This window comes from Aulostomus chinensis, chromosome 6 (assembly GCF_037954235.1).
Source record: "Aulostomus chinensis isolate RoL2024-O1b breed Wild chromosome 6, RoL_Achi_v1.0, whole genome shotgun sequence".
Classification (NCBI taxonomy): domain Eukaryota; kingdom Metazoa; phylum Chordata; class Actinopteri; order Syngnathiformes; family Aulostomidae; genus Aulostomus; species Aulostomus chinensis.
The window spans coordinates 1,105,001-1,123,273 of record NC_141325.1 but is presented as its reverse complement, the minus strand read 5'-3'; the positions used below and the strand labels follow the sequence as shown (position 1 = coordinate 1,123,273).

At 48.1% G+C, this 18,273-nt stretch overlaps 2 protein-coding genes across 2 annotated transcripts; both read right to left on the bottom strand.

Annotated features, from left to right (window-relative positions):
- Positions 1-371: 371 nt before the first annotated feature.
- On the bottom strand, positions 372-4,755 carry LOC147259618 (actin, cytoplasmic). Its single transcript, XM_086205683.1, has 9 exons — positions 4,599-4,755; positions 3,171-3,295; positions 2,960-3,088; positions 2,612-2,722; positions 2,302-2,386; positions 1,946-2,107; positions 1,666-1,857; positions 1,210-1,391; positions 372-888 (listed from the first exon to the last, which is right to left on the bottom strand). Exons 2-9 carry the CDS (start codon positions 3,291-3,293, stop codon positions 745-747), a joined length of 1,128 nt encoding a protein of 375 aa, XP_086061809.1. The 5' UTR covers positions 3,294-3,295; positions 4,599-4,755; the 3' UTR covers positions 372-744.
- Positions 4,756-7,050: 2,295 nt separating this feature from the next.
- Positions 7,051-11,625, bottom strand: LOC147259617 (actin, cytoplasmic). Its single transcript, XM_086205682.1, has 9 exons — positions 11,499-11,625; positions 9,844-9,968; positions 9,633-9,761; positions 9,285-9,395; positions 8,975-9,059; positions 8,619-8,780; positions 8,339-8,530; positions 7,883-8,064; positions 7,051-7,561 (listed from the first exon to the last, which is right to left on the bottom strand). The coding sequence occupies exons 2-9, from the start codon at positions 9,964-9,966 to the stop codon at positions 7,418-7,420; spliced, it is 1,128 nt and encodes a 375-aa protein (XP_086061808.1). The 5' UTR covers positions 9,967-9,968; positions 11,499-11,625; the 3' UTR covers positions 7,051-7,417.
- Positions 11,626-18,273: the final 6,648 nt, after the last annotated feature.

Below are 18,273 nucleotides of genomic sequence, written 5' to 3'. Positions count from 1 at the left end.
GTGCTCATCGTCGACCCAGACATTACACCACGTTGCCTATAAAACGTTAATGTCACTAAACCATTGGAAGCTAGAAGAAACGAACGATTGCTTGCTGAAATTCTCAACATGAATAATCCTGACATTGAAATTCTTAAGTCTTATTTGCCAGTTTCACAGAAGTAGATGCACTGTTGGGAAGAACAATGAAGAGAAGACATGGCAGTTTTCTACAGGGAGACTTCTCTTCAGTCAGACACTGAGAAGTCCAACAGCAGCAATCACAATAATTGTCAGGAAACTCCTTTGATAGAATTTTCATGAGTGACTGTCATCTCCAAGCAGACACCAGTGACTTCCCAAACACACTCAAGTAGTCAACGACCACAAAGTTGTATCAAATGTGTGTTTATTGGCAAGTTCCCCCTCCTAGGAGTAAAGACACAGCTCACCTCTGACCGAAGGGACAAGGAGAAACGCTGATTTTTTTTTTTTTTATGTACAATTGACCAACAAGGGGTGGAGGTGTTCAGTAAAATATGGTTGTGTTCAACCATCAGTAGTTTAATCACCAGAAGAGGCCCCAACTGTGAGCAGCGTGAACAAAAATGTTTGAGGTGCAGGATGTTGAGCTGTAACATTACAAATGTAAGCAGTCACTTCATCTTGAATGTGACTTCTCACATCTTGTAGCCTGATGGTGCAGGACAAACCAGACAGGAGGTGACCAGTTCCAGAGCTCACCAGCTCCCCTGCTGGAGCTTTCTAGAAGCACTTGCGGTGGACGATGGCGGGGCCGGACTCATCGTACTCCTGCTTGCTGATCCACATCTGCTGGAAGGTGGAGAGGGAGGCCAGGATGGAGCCGCCGATCCAGACGGAGTACTTCCTCTCTGGGGGGGCAATGATCTGGAGGAGGTTGGAAGGACCACGCATGAGACAGAAGCTGAGAGTCAAGATCACGGCAACTTTACATTTGGAGGGTTTCAGACTACAACCCGAGAAAACAGCGTTTCCTTGCATGTTCTCAGAAGATCATCATTACACTCCAGCAACTTTTCACTGAACCAAACTGGTTCATCAGAAGGAGTGTTTTTGCAGTGGAGGACAGCATTACTGACTAAAGGGAAAGGGCTTGGAGGCACCTGAGCCCTGCCGGTGCTGGCAGGATGAACTCGGACCTTCAGTGAACCTGCGGGCAAAGACAGTCCCCATTAACACAGCGGGTACCTTGATTTTCATGGTGGGAGGGGCCAAGGCGGTGATCTCCTTCTGCATTCTGTCGGCGATACCCGGGTACATGGTGGTTCCGCCAGAAAGCACAGTGTTTGCGTACAGGTCCTTACGGATGTCGACATCACACTTCATGATGCTGTTGTACGTCGTCTCGTGGACGCCAGCAGACTCCATTCCTGAACGCATGAGCAGGACAACATTCTCACCGTTTCTGGAGTTTCAGAGCAGTCAAAGAGTTTAGACACTTTAGCACAACCACAAAGTGAGTTACGACCTGGAGGCCTCAGCGTGCAACAGTCATTCCAAGCCAGTGTTTACAGATCGGAGAGATTTTACTTCCAAATGACAAAAATACTTAGAAATTGAGCATCACTGCATTGGTTTTGTGCCGTTTTATGTTCTGCTTCTCTCTTGGCGTCAGACTTGGCAGTGTTAATAGCGGCTACCAACCGAGGAATGAAGGCTGGAAGAGGGCCTCGGGGCAGCGGAACCTCTCGTTGCCGATTGTGATAACCTGTCCGTCAGGAAGCTCGTAGCTCTTCTCCAGGGAGGAAGAGGAAGCTGCCGTCTGCATCTCCTGCTCAAAGTCCAGGGCCACGTAGCAGAGCTTCTCCTTAATGTCACGCACGATCTCCCGCTCAGCTGCAAGGGGAAAGAAGTCACAAGCTTAAACACTTGCGCTTGTCTGAAGTCGGGTCCTGAACACAGTTACTGAAGAGCAGTTTGGTACCGGTGGTGGTGAAGCTGTAGCCTCTCTCAGTGAGGATCTTCATCAGGTAGTCCGTCAGGTCTCTGCCGGCCAGGTCCAGACGGAGGATGGCGTGAGGAAGCGCGTAGCCCTCGTAGATGGGTACGGTGTGGCTGACACCATCACCAGAGTCCATCACAATACCTGCCAGCAAAAAAGGTCATTTACAAACAGTACCGTGCCAGTGTGGAGCTGCAGTTCCTCCAGTGACCACTAGATGCTGATCATCTCCAAGATGACAGCAGAGTTCAGTCACTTCAGCAGGAAGCGGATCTGCAAGATTTCTGCAACTTTGAACCTCAAAAATATTCAGACAGACATGTCGTGGTGGCTCTCACCGGTGGTTCGACCAGAGGCGTAGAGTGACAGGACGGCCTGGATGGCCACGTACATGGCAGGACAGTTGAAGGTCTCGAACATGATCTGGAATGAAGACAGAGGGCATCAGTGGAAACTGACACTAGGAGCGGTTCTACAGCAGGTGTGTCGGGCAGAATTCTCTCAAATGCTTTCATGGCTGAAGTCAGGATTCCACTTCCAACTGCAGCAGACAATGCATCTCAGGAGCTCCAGTAGAGGCGCTCCACAGTGCAGTCATGCATCCCTCAACGTCGCTACAGCTTTAAATCCACCTTCACATGAACACACCTGCGTCATCTTCTCCCTGTTGGCCTTGGGGTTGAGGGGCGCCTCGGTCAGCAGGACTGGATGTTCCTCAGGAGCGACACGGAGCTCATTGTAGAAGGTGTGATGCCAAATCTGCAGGGCGTGGAGGAGGGTTAGAGGTTACACCGTCTGCTCAATTCAGAGTATTCAACGCTGCTTCAAGTCTCTTTTCAGGCTTGCAACTCAAATCGAACCCTGAAAGCAACAGTTTCACTGCAGTTCCAGTGTGACCAGCAGCACAGACCCTCAAAATGTACTGAGTGTATGCAGATCAACTGGCTGACTTCCAAATCAAAGTTGGCCATCTGTTGCATCCGATGTCTGCTTCACCTTCTCCATGTCGTCCCAGTTGGTGACGATGCCGTGCTCGATGGGATACTTCAGGGTCAGGATGCCTCTCTTGCTCTGGGCCTCGTCTCCCACGTAGCTGTCTTTCTGGCCCATTCCCACCATCACACCCTGCAGGCACAAACACACGTCAGCGTTCACTCCCTGGCAGGGCGTGACCGCTCTGAGAAGCAGGAGAAGGGCTCACGCCTACCTGGTGTCTGGGGCGACCCACGATAGACGGGAAGACAGCGCGGGGGGCGTCGTCACCGGCAAAACCGGCTTTGCACATGCCAGAGCCGTTATCAACCACAAGGGCAGCGATGTCTTCGTCCATTTCTGAAAAGTGATATTTTGATTTCCGTGACAAGTTTAAGAACATACAGTGAATCCAGGTTGAATCACGTCATCTCATTCATCGACAGCCATCGTCCAATCAATTTCATTCAGCAGACGCTTTTGTCCAAAGTGACGTACAACCCAAGCAAGAATTCAGACTTCAGGAGAAACCCATAGTTGCGCAAAAGTGCTTCAGTTGTGACTTGGTCACAGAGCTTCGATGATTGCTGTACTCTGCAGCTACTTGGGTTTTAAAGTTTGTTTTGCCAATCGTGATGATGTAAAATCTCAAAATGTCTAAAATGAGCACGGGTCCAATACACTAGTTTAGAGGAGAAGTGTTGAAGCTGACATGCTGAAGGGCATCTCGCTCTAGACACATCCGTTTCCTCCTGATGTGAAGTCACCTGATTCATCTTCCTTCCAGTCAGCGACATGCAGCTTCATGCTGGAATGACACTCATGTTTTGGGTGTGTCGCTTCAAGTCGTTCAGCCACATCGACGTTACTCCTGTGGCCTCTTTGTCGGCTCGTCGCTTCAGGACATGTCGGACAAGTTGAGGCAGAACAAGAATGCCTCCAGTCTGAGCCAAGTGTTGAGTCTCTTCATCGTCTTGGAAATTAGGTTAATTCTTTTACCTTTTCCCCTGCAGCCTTTTCACTTTGCCATGAAGAACAGGTTTTAGACTAAAGTTGTAATAAATTATGTGATCAACTGCAGCCTCTCAGGACAGATGCAGTGAAAATCTACCCCCCCCCCCCCCCAAACATAGAGTTGACCTCAAATCTTGTTCTGCCAATGATCGATGAACAAATACTTTTTTCGTCCTGATACTATAAAATGGTTTCTGGTCACAGAACAACCGCTGAAGGGGATGTTGGAGGAGGTTGTGTCCTCCTGGCTGCCATAATCAGGGCGGAATGCTGCTGCAAGGCTGCTCGGTCAGGTTCTTATTTATCTGATGGAGAATGTTGACGCGGGACAACAGCCTCATTCTTGCAGATGAACACTGTTCCTAGGTTGCAGGAGGAGATAATGGGAGCAGATGGTCTGATCGGGAGTGATAACCCACCAAGAAGCAGCCAGCGCTCCAGCTTCATGTGATTCACCTCAAAATAGCTAACATCCACCTGAGCGGCTTGTTCAGAGTTAAAAACAGTTGATTGTCCAAGATTTTCACTCTAATTGACCATGTTGTTCCACAGGGTGGATCTCTGGTTCAGATACACGTCACACCTGGAGGGATTGGTGGCTGATCAACTCTTGAAGTGACAGGAGCAGATAAAGAGAAGGTCTTCTTACCTGTGCAGGTGAGTCTCAGGTGTGTCTGTGGAAAGTCTTGTGGGTGTTGCTTGGCCCCAGCTGTGCTCGTGAATGCAGCAGCGCCAGCTACACACCCGGGGCTTTATCTGGGCTCAAGGGGCCACAGCTGTTGTCCATAAAAGGTAAGGATCTCTCAGCGGGCACTCTGATTGGTCCAGGTGAGCAGGAACCTTCAGGTTCCCTTAGCTTACATTCTGATTGGCTCAAGCAGGCATCTGTCAAGGGGGAGGGGCCACAGGGACTCATTCAACTTGTCCCCAAAAACCCCTGCAGGGCTTTTTACTGAAATCATGGATTCCACAGTAGAGGCACTGCGATAGGCCCGTCAGACTGGAAGAGTGAGTTCTGACCTGAACGTGTTTGAGGAAGAGAAGAAAACTCTTCAGCTCAGAACCAAATGAAATAAATGCTGAAGCCAGAAATTTAGACTGAAGGTAGGCATACATTAGCTGGTCAGCCTACATGGACGCTGGAGAGAAATACCACTCCATCCCAGCAGGTGGCAGTAGTCAGTAGCCATCACTCAAACAGGGAAACCAGAATTCCCTGAACTGGGCTGACAGATATGAACGAGACCATTTGTATCCAGAGAATATGTTTGTAAAATGTACCAAACTCTTGTGGTGTTGCCACAAATGAGATGATGTAAAATGGAAAGAACGTTTTTTTGCAGCATCCCCTTCACAGGAGGAGTGATGGCTGAAGCTGGGGGACAATCGGAGGGATTTCTGTCTGTCAAATAAAATCCCAATAATACCATTCAGAGAGGGCAGAGCTTAAATGAGTCACCACGAATACCATTCAGAGAGGGCGGAAATGAAATAAACTATTGACAGGAACACTTCAAGAAGGACTTGCCTCCATTTCTGTTTACCATCATAGAAACTGTAAAATGAGGGATAACTTTTTTCTCTGAGTTTCTGAGGTGAAACTCTGAGTGGCGTTCCAGTACTATCGAAACGAAGATGCTGGAAGAGTTCCAGTTCCATGTTGTCTGGAATGCTTTATAAAGCTGGAGGGGCAGATTATGAACTAAAAATGTTTACCAGGAACAGAGTTTAAGTATTTTAGTCAGTTACCTGCATCACGTACTCTGTACTACATAGTCTATATGAGAATTATCACTTTGTATACTTTTATGAGTAGGCTGTCCTCCCTGTAGCTGGAGACTCGTTACCATGGTAATATCATACAATCTGCTACAGCAGTTTTTTTTTCCCCCATTGTTAAAAATAATATTTCAACCCATACAAATATTAATTATAAATTCAAGTTGAATAAGTCACAAGTACCCAGATCAGCAACACTGGAGCTGCTGCTGCTATCCACCATTGCTCAGCCTCCACCATGGCTGTCGTCGTGCTGGAGCAACCACGAAGGCGCCAAACATCAGAGCAGGTTTATGTTTTGGGTTTCAGTAAAGATGTAACATGGACTCTGTGGAAAAGCACCTGCACCCAGTATCAATATAAAGAACTTATTACAAACAAAAATGTCTGTTTCAGGGCATTCGTGCTCATGGAAAGTTACACGACAGCCCAAGCACTTATTGTTCAAATGTTGAAGATTTCATTTTCAAAGAAATAAATGAAGTTATTGCTCAGAAATCACACCAAGGTTTGTACATTACAAACATCTTCCACATGAAAGATGTCACTGATATTCAGGAGAATTACAATTCATACAGAGGAGTGAAGCAGGAAGTGATGTCACAGTGTCAGGGTTTATACTTCGCTCATTCACATGTTTTTCAGGTTATTCATGAAGAGGCAGCATTATCTGATGCCAAAACTCAGAAGTGGTCTGGTTTTGTTTCAAGCTGCAAGTAAACTCTGAAAATGAAGCCCTGATCAAATGGTGCACACACAACCCTTTAAATGAACTCAAACCTTGAACTTGTGTTGTTGCTGCTGTAAGTTTTTATTTTAGCTTTTGTATCTTGTTTTAGAAAACTGCAACAATAGCAACAGCTGGCTTACAGATGTGGCGGGAAACTCAAAGTATAAAACTCACCTCTTCCCAAATAACTGATTGTTACTGAGCATGCTAGCAGCCACTGCTCGCTGGAGGGTTACAGGAACTTCCATTGGTGGATGAAGTTGAGGTGGACTCGCGTCTGTAGTGATCACACGCGTGCGGTCCTGTGAGTGAGCAGACCTGGGCACTTGAACCACTCAGCTAGAAGGTGAGTGCAGCCATCCAATGTGAGCTTCATTGAGGTAAACTGCCCCCCCCCCCCCCCCCACACACACGATGCTTGGAATCCAACAAAAATCATTGGACAGGAAGAGCAGTATTCCTCACTGCTGTCTAGTCAAGGGTGAACACAGGAGTAAAGACAAGGGAAACTAATCAAATGGCTTCATGTTGTGTTTGAGTGTGGCTTTAAATATTTCTACCCCAAAACCTCAAGTAGTCAACGACCACAAAGTTGTATCAAATATGTGTTTATTGGCAAGTTCCCCCTCCTAGGAGTAAAGACACAGCTCACCTCTGACCGAAGGGACAAGGAGAAACGCTGATTTTTTTTATGTACAATTGACCAACAAGGGGTGGAGGTGTTCAGTAAAATATGGTTGTGTTCAACCATCAGTAGTTTAATCACCAGAAGAGGCCCCAACTGTGAGCAGCGTGAACAGAAATGTTTGAGGTGCAGGATGTTGAGCTGTAACATTACAAATGTAAGCAGTCACTTCATCTTGAATGTGACTTCTCACATCTTGCAGCCTGATGGTGCAGGACAAACCAGACAGGAGGTGACCAGTTCCAGAGCTCACCAGCTCCCCTGCTGGAGCTTTCTAGAAGCACTTGCGGTGGACGATGGAGGGGCCGGACTCATCGTACTCCTGCTTGCTGATCCACATCTGCTGGAAGGTGGAGAGGGAGGCCAGGATGGAGCCGCCGATCCAGACGGAGTACTTCCTCTCTGGGGGGGCAATGATCTGGAGGAGGTTGGAAGGACCACGCATGAGACAGAAGCTGAGAGTCAAGATCACGGCAACTTTACATTTGGAGGGTTTCAGACTACAACCCGAGAAAACAGCGTTTCCTTGCATGTTCTCAGAAGATCATCATTACACTCCAGCAACTTTTCACTGAACCAAACTGGTTCATCAGAAGGAGTGTTTTTGCAGTGGAGGACAGCATTACTGACTAAAGGGAAAGGGCTTGGAGGCACCTGAGCCCTGCCGGTGCTGGCAGGATGAACTCGGACCTTCAGTGAACCTGCGGGCAAAGACAGTCCCCATTAACACAGCGGGTACCTTGATTTTCATGGTGGGAGGGGCCAAGGCGGTGATCTCCTTCTGCATTCTGTCGGCGATACCCGGGTACATGGTGGTTCCGCCAGAAAGCACAGTGTTTGCGTACAGGTCCTTACGGATGTCGACATCACACTTCATGATGCTGTTGTACGTCGTCTCGTGGACGCCAGCAGACTCCATTCCTGAACGCATGAGCAGGACAACATTCTCACCGTTTCTGGAGTTTCAGAGCCGTCAAAGAGTTTAGACACTTTAGCACAACCACAAAGTGAGTTACGACCTGGAGGCCTCAGCGTGCAACAGTCATTCCAAGCCAGTGTTTACAGATCGGAGAGATTTTACTTCCAAATGACAAAAATACTTAGAAATTGAGCATCACTGCATTGGTTTTGTGCCGTTTTATGTTCTGCTTCTCTCTTGGCGTCAGACTTGGCAGTGTTAATAGCGGCTACCAACCGAGGAATGAAGGCTGGAAGAGGGCCTCGGGGCAGCGGAACCTCTCGTTGCCGATTGTGATAACCTGTCCGTCAGGAAGCTCGTAGCTCTTCTCCAGGGAGGAAGAGGAAGCTGCCGTCTGCATCTCCTGCTCAAAGTCCAGGGCCACGTAGCAGAGCTTCTCCTTAATGTCACGCACGATCTCCCGCTCAGCTGCAAGGGGAAAGAAGTCACAAGCTTAAACACTTGCGCTTGTCTGAAGTCGGGTCCTGAACACAGTTACTGAAGAGCAGTTTGGTACCGGTGGTGGTGAAGCTGTAGCCTCTCTCAGTGAGGATCTTCATCAGGTAGTCCGTCAGGTCTCTGCCGGCCAGGTCCAGACGGAGGATGGCGTGAGGAAGCGCGTAGCCCTCGTAGATGGGTACGGTGTGGCTGACACCATCACCAGAGTCCATCACAATACCTGCCAGCAAAAAAGGTCATTTACAAACAGTACCGTGCCAGTGTGGAGCTGCAGTTCCTCCAGTGACCACTAGATGCTGATCATCTCCAAGATGACAGCAGAGTTCAGTCACTTCAGCAGGAAGCGGATCTGCAAGATTTCTGCAACTTTGAACCTCAAAAATATTCAGACAGACATGTCGTGGTGGCTCTCACCGGTGGTTCGACCGGAGGCGTAGAGTGACAGGACGGCCTGGATGGCCACGTACATGGCAGGACAGTTGAAGGTCTCGAACATGATCTGGAATGAAGACAGAGGGCATCAGTGGAAACTGACACTAGGAGCGGTTCTACAGCAGGTGTGTCGGGCAGAATTCTCTCAAATGCTTTCATGGCTGAAGTCAGGATTCCACTTCCAACTGCAGCAGACAATGCATCTCAGGAGCTCCAGTAGAGGCGCTCCACAGTGCAGTCATGCATCCCTCAACGTCTCTACAGCTTTAAATCCACCTTCACATGAACACACCTGCGTCATCTTCTCCCTGTTGGCCTTGGGGTTGAGGGGCGCCTCGGTCAGCAGGACTGGATGTTCCTCAGGAGCGACACGGAGCTCATTGTAGAAGGTGTGATGCCAAATCTGCAGGGCGTGGAGGAGGGTTAGAGGTTACACCGTCTGCTCAATTCAGAGTATTCAACGCTGCTTCAAGTCTCTTTTCAGGCTTGCAACTCAAATCGAACCCTGAAAGCAACAGTTTCACTGCAGTTCCAGTGTGACCAGCAGCACAGACCCTCAAAATGTACTGAGTGTATGCAGATCAACTGGCTGACTTCCAAATCAAAGTTGGCCATCTGTTGCATTCGATGTCTGCTTCACCTTCTCCATGTCGTCCCAGTTGGTGACGATGCCGTGCTCGATGGGATACTTCAGGGTCAGGATGCCTCTCTTGCTCTGGGCCTCGTCTCCCACGTAGCTGTCTTTCTGGCCCATTCCCACCATCACACCCTGCAGGCACAAACACACGTCAGCGTTCACTCCCTGGCAGGGCGTGACCGCTCTGAGAAGCAGGAGAAGGGCTCACGCCTACCTGGTGTCTGGGGCGACCCACGATAGACGGGAAGACAGCGCGGGGGGCGTCGTCGCCGGCAAAACCGGCTTTGCACATGCCAGAGCCGTTATCAACCACGAGGGCAGCGACGTCATCCTCCATTTCTGAAAAATGATATTTTGATTTACGTGACGAGTTTAAGAACATACAGTGAATCTTTCAGCTGGAAGGTCAGGAACATTTGGCGGCTCCATTTTCTGTGTTAGAGGTTATGTCACCAATGCTCTGCTTCTGGCTCAGATTGAAGATGTGGAGTTATTCTCACTTTACAGAATAAAAATGATCCAAAAACATTACATTTGAAATCTTGTAAAATGTTTTTGTTCAAGTCCCAGCTCATCCTTGAACCACAATGATCAACTCAACTACAAAAATGTTCAAGGCCACGATGCCTGATTGGGGTCTGGTGTTCTGATGTTTGGACACTGGTGTCTTAAGAAAAGGCTTTGTTGTCTTGGTGATATCCCACCAATAATTTTAGGTTATTTCAGTGATGAATCCAGGTAGAATCGTCCAATCAATGCTCATCTGACACATGACGTCAGCACGCCGCTTCTCTGTGTGTCATCTTGACAACGTCCACCAGTCAGGTGTTTACTGGTGGATCTGATGTAGAACTGAACCTCCAACATCTACCGGTCTGGTGTTTACTGGTGGATCTGATGTAGAACTGAACCTCCGCCATCCACCAGTCTGGTGTTTACCGGTGGATCTGATGTAGACCTGAACCTCCGCCATCCACCGGTCTGGTGTTTACTAGTGGATCTGATGTAGACCTGAACCTCCGCCATCCACCGGTCTGGTGTTTACTGGTGGATCTGATGTAGAACTGAACCTCCACCATCCACCGGTCTGGTGTTTACTGGTGGATCTGATGTAGAACTGAACCTCCAACATCTACCGGTCTGGTGTTTACTGGTGGATCTGATGTAGAACTGAACCTCCACCATCCACCGGTCTGGTGTTTACTGGTGGATCTGATGTAGAACTGAACCTCCACCATCCACCGGTCTGGTGTTTACTGGTGGATCTGATGTAGAACTGAACCTCCACCATCCACCGGTCTGGTGTTTACTGGTGGATCTGATGTAGAACTGAACCTCCACCATCCACTGGTCTGGTGTTTACTGGTGGATCTGATGTAGAACTGAACTTGCTGATAGCGCCAGCTGCTGGAAACCACACCTGATTTCAGGTCTCTGACCTGGAGACCAGGGAACCAGATGTTCAACTAGCAGAACTTATTCATGGATCCATATTGTTCATTCAGTCAGTGGAACTCCAATCATTCTTGTTGTGATCATGTAACGCCCCACCTTCTCTTCTTGTATCCCTTCTGATGCTCCTCAGACACTAAGTCCGACCCTGCGCCCCCTGCAGGCACCCTTTCCTCTGCCCCAGGGCTCAGTTGTGTAAAGCCTTATTTATTCTGCATTTCCTATTCCGTGTTTTTAATGCCATTTTTGTTTTGTGGTGGAATCTGAAGAGCCAGTCTGAGACCTTGAGTCCCCAGTTCAAATATATTTTGTGGAGGAACAGCGTTCACACACCTGGACGGATTCTGTCAGGACGAACATGTGTTGGCTGATCAACTCTTGAAGTGACAGGAGCAGATAAAGAGAAGGTCTTCTTACCTGTGCAGGTGAGTCTCAGGTGTGTCTGTGGAAAGTCTTGTGGGTGTTGCTTGGCCCCAGCTGTGCTCGTGAATGCAGCAGCGCCAGCTAAACAGCCGGGGCTTTATCTGGGCTCAAGGGGCCACAGCTGTTGTCCATAAAAGGTAAGGATCTCACAGCGGGCACTCTGATTGGTCCAGGTGAGCAGGACCCTTCAGGTTCCCTTAGCTTGCAATCTGATTGGCTCAATCAGGCATCTGTCAAGGGGGAGGGGTCACAGGGACTCATTCAACTTGTCCCCAAGGACCCTTGCAGGGCTTTTTACTGAAATCATGGATTCCACAGTAGAGGCACTGCGATAGGCCCGTCAGACTGGAAGAGTGAGTTCTGACCTGAATGTGTTTGAGGAAGAGAAGAAAACTCTTCAGCTCAGAACCAGAGGACGAATGTCACACGTTTGAGCTTCCTGTGTCCAGCTGCAGCTCATTCCCATCACAATGAGGTTGCAAAGATATGAAACTTGATGTTCTACGCCACAAAACATCAATACAACTGATGAAGGTGGGGGGGGGGTGTCTTTCTTTCTCTCTGTCCCCCAAAAGACCCTGCGTCTACATCCTGGTCAGGGACTCAGTCTGACCCCATTTTTTTGTCTTTGTATTCTAATCAGTTTCAATGGAGCCCTCCTGACACTCCTGCAGCTCCCTGAACAGGCCTGAACCAGCCAGAGAATGTGGACAATGTGTGTGTGTGTGTGTGTGTTTGTGTGTGTGTGTGTGTGTGTGTGTGTGTGTGTGTGTGTGTGCGTGCGTGTGTGTGTGTGTGACTGCAGGGCGATGATCACAGGTCGTCGCTCTGAACCTGCGTGCCGAGGCAAACCGGTGTTGTGACTTCACTGTAGGCAAATCTGCTCCTCGGGCCTCGGCAGAGGCGCCACCACAAAACAGACCTGTGGATGCTCGAGGGTGGAGACCTCCCCTCTGCTTGAGACATTTCAGGGATTCAAAGTTCCTCCAGGTAAAAGTAGCATAAATGTTCTTCTGGATTATGAAGTCGATGAGAGCGTCAAGATATCTGAAAATTCTCTGAATAACTGGGACTATTTTCTGTCCAGGAACCACGTCACATCCCTTGCAGCTTCTGAGTAGAGCACAGATGGCCAGCGTCTGGGTCTTGGTTTCTCTGTTTCACTGAAAAAAAAAAGAGTGTTTGAATCATTGAAAACGAGATCCCTCGCTGCCGAGAAGCAGCGTCGGCAGACACAGGCACGTACGTTTCAGCAGATTTACGGATGTAAATATGAATGAGCAACAGAAGCAAGAAATGTTGCGTCTAAATGACGCTGAACAGTGGAGACGGTAGAAACGAAGGTTATGGACTTTATTAGCGTTAGCAGCTAATAGCGTGGAGCTCTTTTAACTGCTTCCTATTGCCAGGTAGATTCATAGGGCTCTAAAAACCTGCATGTTTACAGTGAGAGCAACTGTCAGAAGATTTCCCTCTGAAATGTGCAGCAGAAGCAGAAAGCAGACGACGGATCACTCTGTAGCACTCAAGTACTTGTGTGTACTGGATAAGCAAGTCAGAGGAAGCTGCTCCCTTCAGGTAATTGTGGAGTAAAAACATGAAGCCTGGAGTTTCAGCTGCAGTTGAGTCCTTTTAAGGGCAGGAGAGGGTCAGAAGTCCTAATTACTGGCTGTCAGACGTGTTTGAAATGTGTGGCAGAACAAGAACCAGCAGGAAGCTCAAGTTTCTCCTCCAGAAAATCTCAGAGCCCTGGAGGACGAGGATGTTTTGTGTTCAGTAGCTGCTTCCTGAATCGGACTTCAGTGGAATCGGTTTAGTCCATACAAGGACATGATGTGTGGGGGGGCGTGAACAGTACTCTTGAGCGCAACCTGGTAATCCTGACTGCTGATTGGTTGATGGTCCAGTTAGATGTTGAGACGTATGACAGGTGAGTGACTGGAGGTGCAGACGTGTCTGTGCAGGTTGGGGCGTGGACGCACTCTCAGAGCGACTCCTCCAACATGAGTTTGCACTGGTAAGACACATCTGGGAACCTTCGGCCATTTTCTCTAAACTGGAAGCATAAAACTACGGTCCCACTCCCCGTTGCTTCCTGCAAACCCTCAAACAGTCAAAGTACAACTGAGCCTTCAGTGTACACATGTAGCTAGACGCTACTAGACATTAGCTAGAAGCTAACGGAGACTGATGCTAACAGCAGCTAAACTGCCCAGGTGGTCTGGTATCATGCTGCTGATGAGCCGTGATGCGCAACCATTGTACTATTGTTTCAGAGCTCACTGGCTGCAGTGAAGTAGTACTACTAGGAGAAGAACAGTTTTCCACAGGTTATGGACATGATAATAAATCAATAATCATAAGTCTTTTTCTCCTGAGTTATCACTGATATAAAAGAGGCTCCTGCTCTATTCATAAATAGCATGATTACATATCAGTCATTTAAGGGCTTGTGAATAAAATGGGGAGGGCTGCACGGTGGAGCAGTGGTCCTCACGGTGGCCCCCCATCAAGAAGGTTGTGGGTGGAGCCCCGGCTGCAGCACGGGGTCTTTCTGGGTGAGTCTCCATGTTCTCCCTGTTCCTGCTGGGTTCTCTCTGGTACTCCAGCTTCCTCCACAGTCCAAAGACATCAATTTGGGGACCAGGTTAATCCAGACTCTAAATTGACCGTAGGCGTGAATGTGAGTGTGAATGGTTGTGGTTGTTGGTCAATGTGTGTTGGCCCTGTGATGGACTGGGGACCTGTCCAGGGTGAACCCCGCCTCTCGCCCGTAGATGCTGGGATAGGCTCCACCCCCCGCGACACTTACTAGTAAGGAATAAGCGGAAGAAGATGATGGATGAATGAATAAAATGGAGAAAATCCTGCTTCTAACATCTTCATCTTTTTAACTTTTCCTCAGATAAAACCATCCATCAACCATCCATCCATCCATCATCCATCCATCATCCATCCATCATCCATCCATCAACCATCCATCAACCATCCATCAACCATCCATCCATCATCCATCCATCATCCATCCATCAACCATCCATCAACCATCCATCAACCATCCATCCATCATCCATCCATCCATCATCCATCCATCAACCATCCATCCATCATCCATCCATCAACCATCCATCCATCATCCATCCATCAATCATCCATCATCCATCCATCCATCAACCATCCATCCATCATCCATCCATCAATCATCCATCATCCATCCATCATCCATCCATCAACCATCCATCCATCATCCATCCATCAATCATCCATCATCCATCCATCAACCATCCATCCATCCATCATCCATCATCCATCCATCCATCATCCATCCATCAACCATCCATCCATCATCCATCCATCATCCATCCATCAACCATCCATCAACCATCCATCCATCATCCATCCATCATCCATCCATCATCCATCCATCAACCATCCATCCATCATCCATCCATCAACCATCCATCCATCATCCATCCATCAACCATCCATCCATCATCCATCCATCAACCATCCATCCATCATCCATCCATCCATCATCCATCCATCAATCATCCATCATCCATCCATCCATCCATCATCCATCCATTCTCTATCCTGCTTATCCTGTTAAGGATGGCAGGGGGTGGAGCCTATCCCAGCAGCCTTCAGGTGAGAGGCAGGTTCACCCTGGACGGGTCACCAGTCCGTCTCAGGGCCATCAGGAGCAGTTAGGGGTTCAGTGTCTTGCTCAAGGACCCTTGGACGCGGTCACCAGGGGAAGTGGGGATGGAACCAGCGACCCTTCAGTTGCTGAATGACCCCTCTACCTCTGAGCCACGCTTCCCCTCTACCTCTGAGCCACGCTTCCCCTCTACCTCTGAGCCACGCTTCCCCTCTACCTCTGAGCCACGCTTCCCCTCTACCTCTGAGCCACGCCTCCCCAGGCTAAAACTAAACCAAAGCAAAAAACAAATTTCTAATGTGTTCATCCCAGTTTTCTGTTCGTTTACCTCCTTGAATCTACAACTTGAATACTGCTTCTACCGTCTACTTGTAGTATTTGTTCCTGTAATTTAGGTGTTCTTACTGTGGTCATCTGCTATCCTGTTCCTCTGTTACCTGGTCAAGCTCTTTGAGTACTCTCTGTGAGAAGTACTACTGAAGGAAAAGATACTTTCTTAAGTTCAGGTGCAACCCTCTCCCTCCCCAGGTGAGATTCTTCTTCTAATTTGATGAATTCTTATTCATCTGTTGAACTGGTTCATGCATTTCAAACACTGTCATTCATAAGCAGTCTCTAAATGTTAACATTTTATCTCTGACCTTCTTCTTCTTCATGAACTCTTATTTTAGACGTTTACTTGTTGTGCTTGCAGTACTGTTAAAGTACTGATACTCTATTATGACACTCATACTGTTTTCCTTTGCTGCACTGAGATCGTCAACCATCTTTGGACAGAATGAGGAAAAGCGTTTCTGTGTGTTTCTTGTTGTGCTGAGTTCCATCTTTTTAAAAGGGAATGAGCAGGGGGCACTGGACCCTCCAGCACGCCCCTCTAGGGCCCCCTGCTGGCAGCCCAGTAGATCACTAACACGTCGTAGGCGTTGGTCATTTGACCCTAAATAAGTCAAGTTAGAAGACTGAGAGCTTCAGAAGTGCATAGAATCAACTTTTATGATTTAAGATTCTTTTTGTTTTACACTAATAGAAGATAATTATAATCACGATTATAATAATAACAGTAAATCACCTAAAATGACACGGTAAGTCCCTTTGTAAGCCTTTTCCTTCTTCCTGAGAGTTTCAAAACCCCCGGCGTCTCGCTGCTTTGTCCTCTTCACAGATTTAAGAGCTGCTTTCAGTGTTAAAATGTCTGTGACATCATCGCGAATCATCCTTCACCACATTTACATGCACTTCATCTTCTACCGTTGTATTATTTTTTCCTTTATTCCAAAAAAGAAGATTTTCAGACTAAGTTGTTTAATGGTGAAGGAAAATAAAGACATAAAGGTAAATATTCCTCTAAGGACTTGCAGTTTCCCCATCCAGCCAAAGTGATGTTGACTTTCCGTTCCTGAAGGAAAGGAAGCGATGTTGGGTGAGCGTCCAGGACGACTTCATGAAGACAACTTGTTTGCAGTCCAGTTAGCAGTTTAGCCTCCGCTAGTCAACAGAGAGCAGGACGCAGCTGCAGGTGTTGAGTAAAAACTCAAGACACTTTCTTCCACCTGCTCATCCATCGTCAGGTGATGTGATGGAGGTAGCAGCTGCATCAGGAACCCCAGACTTCTGGTTCCCCAGCCACATGGACCAGTTCTGACTGGGGGGTCCTGAGGCGTCCTAGTTCCTCCACCTGGTCCTGGGCCTGCCCCTCCCAGCTGGCGCGTCTCTGGTCAGAGCAGCGGCTCTACTTGGTACTGAGACATCAGCTGATTCACTGATCATCGTAGTCCTGAGGAACCACACAGGGCCCACGCATACTCACTGGCTGGTGGAACACGGGGGCCTTGGCTCCGCCCCCCAATGTGAATACTCATCTTTGGATGAACACATGCATCACTTGTGGCGGCGATCAATCAGAATCAGAACAAGTCCACGAAGAGCGAGTTGGGAGAAGTTCACTTGTTTCTTTCTCAACTCCGCATCCTCTCTTCGTCAGTGGCTTCCTTCGCTTGGGATTCTGAGTTGATTTGTTTAAATTTGTGTTTCCTCCTCTTCTTTCTCCCTCTGATCTTCTTCTCGTCTGTTCTTGTGCTCCTCTCCCATCCAATACGCTGCTCCTGTAGCCTGAGTTCTCTCTCTTCCCTCCCTCTGTTCCTCCATTCCTCTTCTCAGCTTTCATTTGTTCCTCCCTCTCCTTCACCTCCTTCAGGATTCTTTACTCCTCAAGTACCAAGTTACGATGTTTTTTTGTCAAATAATCGCAACATTTGACCTCAGTATTTCAAAAATCCTGGGTACGGCCCTGCTCTCACGCTTCAGTGAATCTCCTCTGGTGAGGAGAATGATGGCGAACTTTTCTGAATTCTCCAGGCGGCTGATTGTAACACCAGTGGAGGACATGAGGTCCTGGAGGACCGATGCGCTGCAGCATCTACAGGTTGACCTCAGGTAGGCTGGACCGCCGTCAGCGTCGCTGTCTGACAGCATTTGGTGACTGATGCCTGAGTAAGTTTGGCTTTAACTTTGTTCTTCCAAGAATGGAGTTTCCTGAGACACAATCTCAGGACTCTGGCCTCCGTTGCTCTTCACTCACCTCAAGTCTGCTTTCAGGCTCGTGACCTCCTCAAGCAAACAAGCGCCTTCAGTCACTGATGCTCCTTTCACACCAGGGGAGCTCCAAGCCGACGCGTTCAGGCGGAGGAACGTCATTTATCAAATGCCGTCATGAGGAACAGTCTCGGTGAGATTTGCTGCACATTCCACCAGGTTATTCAGTGCAGTAGTTTTGGGGATCTTCCTGTTTTTTTACTTTCCAAGGCGGTCAGAGCCATAAAGGATGGATGCCTGACATCGTGATGGACAGTTCCTGTGTGACATTCACTCCCGACAGACGAAACATTTCCGTTGATAATTCAAGACGATTGTAAAAGTATTTTTATTGCTCTGAGTTATCAGTGTTCCTGTTACCTGGGCGCCATCTTGTGAAGCCCCTGTAAACTTGAGTGGTGAAACCCAAAATCAGCTCTCCCATTGTGAATATAAGGTTTTTGTTGTAAATTATGATTAGCAATGAATTAAAATGTAGTGAATTCTGCATATTCTGAATTCCAAGTGAACTGAGTG

Bases quoted from the DNA above. Each gene is read 5' to 3' on its own strand.
- LOC147259618 (XM_086205683.1), bottom strand. From the start codon at position 3,293: ATGGACGAAGACATCGCTGCCCTTGTGGTTGATAACGGCTCTGGCATG. The intron at 2,387-2,611 runs GTGTGTTCATGT...TCTTCATTCCAG, and splicing joins ACAGGGAGAAGATGACGCAG to ATCATGTTCGAGACCTTCAA. The intron at 2,108-2,301 runs GTGAGAGCCACC...TTTTGCTGGCAG, and splicing joins CGCCTCTGGTCGAACCACCG to GTATTGTGATGGACTCTGGT.
- LOC147259617 (XM_086205682.1), bottom strand. From the start codon at position 9,966: ATGGAGGATGACGTCGCTGCCCTCGTGGTTGATAACGGCTCTGGCATG. The intron at 8,781-8,974 runs GTGAGAGCCACC...TTTTGCTGGCAG, and splicing joins CGCCTCCGGTCGAACCACCG to GTATTGTGATGGACTCTGGT. The intron at 8,531-8,618 runs GTACCAAACTGC...TTCCCCTTGCAG, and splicing joins CTACAGCTTCACCACCACCG to CTGAGCGGGAGATCGTGCGT.